At 50.2% G+C, this 5,171-nt stretch overlaps 1 protein-coding gene across 1 annotated transcript in view; it reads right to left on the bottom strand.

The window, feature by feature from the left end:
• Positions 1–3,297: 3,297 nt before the first annotated feature.
• LZTR1 (leucine-zipper-like transcription regulator 1) overlaps positions 3,298–5,171 on the bottom strand; it is a gene marked incomplete at its 5' end in the record, with an annotated part of 37,345 nt that continues 35,471 nt past the window's right edge. The window contains one exon of the mRNA XM_009703580.1: positions 3,298–3,414. Coding sequence (XP_009701882.1) covers positions 3,298–3,414 — 117 coding nt within the window. The remainder of the gene's footprint in view (positions 3,415–5,171) is intronic.

Here is a 5,171-nt window from a genome sequence, read left to right on the forward strand (position 1 = left end):
CCTCACACTGGGGCTCACTTTGGGGTTGGGGAAAGGGGTGTGTTCCTGCTGTCCCTCTCTTGGGGGGGGACAGTGCCCTGCAGAGGGGCAGGCAGCGTGCCAAGTCCCACCAGAGAGCTGCCACCAAACCGGCGTGGGCTCCGCACCTGCGCCCAGCTCTGTGCAGGCTGGAGGAGCTGAAGGCACCCGGCCTCCCTGCACAGCCCCGGGGGAACCCAGGCCCGGTGGGAGCCACCGTTGAAAGCTAAGACCACCCTGTAAACCTGGACCTGACACTAAGGGAGTGACGAGAGCAGATTTCTGAACAGCAGCGTAATGGATGGGGGCTCTGCCCCCTGCGCAGCCTGACGGGCCTTTAGCCAGGCGTCTTCAATCAGGAGCTGGACCCTTGCTCCGGTGAGCAGCCCAGCGCTGACAGCAGACGCCACCAGCCCAAACGGGTACGGACGTGGTGCCATGCGCTTACTGGGACCTGCTCTTCGCAGTTTGCTGGGATAAATCCCAGAGTGTGGACAACGGTACAATTAAAGACTTGAGGGCTTTTAAGAGCCAGCGTGGCCTACATACGGCGGAGACCGTAGGACTAGACAAAGCTAGGCAGCCATGCTGTTACTTACTCCTTATCAAATGCAGGAATATGAGCACATTCCCCAAAATTCCCGTACAAAACTGCCCCAAGGCTGCACTAACACGAGTAACCCTGGGAACTTGCTGGCCATAAAGGCCCTCAAGGCCACTGTCTCAAAAGGATGCTCTGAGGTGGCGATAAGGCAAACACCCAATTGCCTTAGAAGCTCCTCTAACGCCAGCTGCTCCTGCCAGACCTCCCGTCCCCAGATCCCTTAGGAAACGATGGGTGCTGGTGGGGCTGTCCCTTTTGGGCCGTGCATCCGCCTGATCCTACGGGAAGGTTGGCCCATTTCCTCCGGACAGTACTGACACTTCTTTCACATCCTTCTCCTGAGACCCAGCCCCACAGGGCCAAACCGGGGCAGCAGCGGGGACATGACCCACCGCAGCCCCCGTTGTTCTCCCAGGTGTAAGGGGGGGACAGCTCAGGCTGAAGGGTTCAGCCTTGCCCAGGGGGCTCCTCTCTCAGAGGGGTGCACAATGCTGGCACCCTGCACAACAGCAGCCCAGAGGCAAATCACGACGATGACATAACAGCATCGTGGACCACAATTTTTCAGACAATAAATCCCACCAACGCAACGCAACTCTGAGCACTACAGTCACTACAGCTGGGACTAAGCCAAAACCACCTCCAAAGCAAAGATGCCCACAGTGCCTCTGCTCAGAGGGTGCAGAGGCTGCGCATTTCCTTGCGGATGCACTCACGAGTAAGCTCCAAACCCCAAATAGTTTGAGAAAATGGAGTCAAAGGGGCTGATTAGGGCACGGTTGAGATCAGCCCATTCTTCCTTACTGAGAAGGAAGCTGTGCATGTTTGGGAAATGGGTGTCCTCTAGTGGATTCAGCATTGCTGAAAATAACTTGTAGTATTCTTACAAGTTGTAGCATATAACTTTCTCCATTTGCAGATCTTCCGGTTTCCCAGGGAACGTGCAGACTGTCAGTACAATTAACATCACCTCTGATGAGAGACTTCATTACCTATGAGGCATCTGGAAATAATCCTTCTGGTTGACAATGAGCCCTTGGCTCTCAGATGCATCTGCCATCTCTGCTCTGACTCACCTGAGCAAGCTGGGAGTCAGATCAAGTGGTCCCTAAAGCACTTCCCTTAGATTAAATGAAACAACACATTCTCCATTGCACAGAGACTGCAACGCCCTCAGCATACCAAAGCCCGCACATACATGTCATGCTACAGGATGCTGAACATGAGCTCACAACTTGTACTGTGCTGGGAACGCGTTACTGGCCTGAATTATGGCCACAAAGGTGGAAACAGAGGGGCTGGGCAGCTGCGCTTCTCAGGAGGGATCTTCCACCGCTCTTGTACTGCGCTGGGAACGCGTTACTGGCCTGAATTAAAAGTTATGGCCACAAAGGTGGAAACAGAGGGGCTGGGCAGCTGCGCTTCTCAGGAGGGATCTTCCACCGCTCCAGCTCAAGCCAACTCTTGCCATTCCAGCCAAGCAGAGAGCAGCACCACATCAGCGCTGCTTCACCTCTGCGAAGCGGTGCAGCTTAAGGCAGGACAAGATTTTGATTCTCAGTTTCGCTCCCTCCTCTGGGTTGCCTTGGTGGCTTTCAGCAAGGCTGGGGAGCAGTTCTGCCAGTAGACGTTTCACCAACACCAGTTGATCTCCAACGCTTCCCAACCAAGCTGATTCATTCAGCAGCCGGGGAGAGGTGAAGCTCCTCTCCCCTCTGCAGTGTGGGAAGCATCCAGCACGGTGCGGGGCTGAGGAGCTGCAGCCGGGGAGGGGGAACAGCAGCTGCTTCTGAACTGGCTGGGAAGGGCGCTCTGCCTTCGTTCACCTTCCTGCAAAGGCAACGACTAATGAAGACACTTCAGCATAAAATTAGTAACAAGATGTAGCGCACTTATTTTTAACCAAGTGACCTTCATCAAGCTCGGAGCTCTTTTTGCTTAATTTTTTCCAAAATGAAAGCCAAGTCAATCATGAAATGCCAGGAGAAGATGTTAACTCTTTATTAATAAATTGATTTAGAAAGGCTTAGCAAGACAGGATTAATGGATTTGATGGTCAGAAAGGACCGCTGTAATCTTCTAGTCTGACCCGCTGCAGAGCACAAGTCTGGACTTCCTGCAGCCCACCAACCGAGGCAGTTGCAAAGGGCTTATCTTTTAATCCACGCCATGGAGAGCCTCTGAAAAGTCACTACATTCTGGTCCAACGGTCAGCCTCACTGTGAACACCATGCCCTCTGTTTCCAGTTGTGTTATATCTGACTTCCCCTTACAGCCTCTGGCTGTGTCAGCTGAAGTTCTTTAAATAGTATTCTTTAAATATTGCATTTCAAAGTGTTAATGACTCTCTTACTCATGATGGCTTTATTTTACAGTAGAAAAGTAATAATGGGCTTGATTCTGAAATTAGTTACTCCCAAAACCACGTGGAATAAATTCATTCCTGTAATGGTTTCAATTTTACATTTGCATAACAGAGACCAAACCCTTCCTCACAAAGGTACAAACCACACAAATCCACAGGAGAGCAAGTCAGCTGTCCACGCTCCTCTGGGCCACCCGCTATATTGTGTAGACACTCTGAGCAGCTCAATAAGGAATGATAAAAAAAACAGTCGGTCGTAAAGTGCTATTTTTTTTGCGGAACAAATTAAAAGTTTGATTACCAAAGCATGTCATATGTCTGAGCCCAGCTCTGCGCACTGCTTGTCTGATATGTGGTTAGCTAATGACTCTATGATGTCAAGAAGGAGGAGCTGACTTAGGGAGCGGAGATTTGGCAACTTGGAGACCTTCAAGGAAAACAGAACAGAAAAAAAAAACAGAAAGAAATTAAAACCCTAAAAAAGAAAATCATAGCTGATGCATCACCGTTTTACCCTGCCACCCCATGTGAAATAGGCAGGTCAGGCAAGTCAAAGCCTGCGCACGTACGGTGTGAAATCCCAGTCGTGGAACTGGGCTGCAGAGGATGACCCACAGGGGCTCCAGTCACGACTTCCTGCGCTTATACCCAACTTCAGACGGCTGCATGGAGGGGATGGGAACAGAGAACAGCAGAACTGCTGATCCCAGCACAGCCTCTCTGAGAAAGGAGTGTAATTAGTGTTTATATTGACAACTCTACTGCTAATGGATGCCAACTAAGCACTCTCCTAAAAGCCAAGTTGGGCACCAGCACAGCCCTGAACTTTGAAGTCTTTGTGATTCTACAGAGAAGGTGACTTAGGACCGGATCTCTTCACTCCTGTGGGCTCCTAAGGAGAGGTCGTGCTTAGCGTCCATGCTGGTTTTGCTGGCGTGCCTCTTGCAGTCAGAGCAGGTCACTGGAGCACTAGCCAACAAGAACCTTCACCTCATCAGACATATGAGAATCTACAACAAACTTTACACTCTTAGACTGTTCAGAAGCTCAACTGTTATCAAAAAGGAGCTCTACACATTCCTTCCTTCTCCACAACCTCATAGGAATGAGCTGCTAATCCCTCTTTCTAGAGTTATTAACATACATGCCCAGCCTTAAAGGCAGACTCTGCCTAAAAGCCTTTCCGCTTACCCAACCGGTATTAACTGATCTCATAAAAGATTATGACCTCACTTGAAGAAGCCTGACTGTGATAAAGAATAAAGATGTCTCGAGCATCTTTTGAAACCCAGGAGAGAAATGGCTAAGTACGCTTTCAGAAAGAGCTCGGGACATGTGCTTGAAGTAATATCCCCAAAGTAAGGGTCTGCGAGGACTGGGAGGGAGAGAGACCCCCTTAATGCTGGTGGGAATCCTGCCCCTACACCGAGGCACGCACTGCAGAGGAACAGATCAGGGTGTCGGTACACACACTTCAGAACAGCAGTTTTATTAGGGCTTTTGCACACAAGAGCCTAAAAACACATTGCCCAAACTAGTGAACGTCTGCGAACAGCTCTTCAATTAACGTTCTTACTGCGGGGTAAACTCCTTAACAGTCTGAATCAAGAACAGCGTCAATCAAGCTGGAACAACAGGAGATCCCAACGGCCATACACCCGGCCTGCCTAAGCCCTGATGACCCACCGGGCTTGCGCAGCCAGAACAAATCACCCTTCAGAGCCTGTGGCTTGCCAGGGAGCAGAACGGCAAGCGTTCGTGCCCAGCCACACATAGAGTCACCCAGCGCTGGGCCAAAAATCACACACTGAAGCCTCTCAGGCCAAAGAAAAACATTGCATAATTAAGATTTCTTCGTGCACATCTGCTTGACAGTCTTCCAGCCACATTTTGATGAAAACTGTTCTAACAGTCAGCAGTTTAAATATAAAACATATCCACGTATTCTGGTTAGCGGAGTACAATTGAGCAACGCCCTTCAGTTCAAATCTCTCTTTCTGAAATGTCGCAATGTTCATTTTGCTCCAGTACATTCTGGTGAGAATCGCACCAACCTGTTTGTCTTCTTGAAGCCTCCACAAGTTGAGACTGCAAGATTTCAGCTCTCAGGGACTGTGATACCTTGACCCCAAAGCCCAGGAGATGTCCCAACCACCCAAGCTATCCTGTAACCCGCAGTGGGAC

The sequence above is a fragment of the Cariama cristata genome, unplaced genomic scaffold, assembly GCF_000690535.1.
Source record: "Cariama cristata isolate BGI_N322 unplaced genomic scaffold, ASM69053v1 scaffold24787, whole genome shotgun sequence".
Taxonomy (NCBI): Eukaryota; Metazoa; Chordata; class Aves; order Cariamiformes; family Cariamidae; genus Cariama; species Cariama cristata.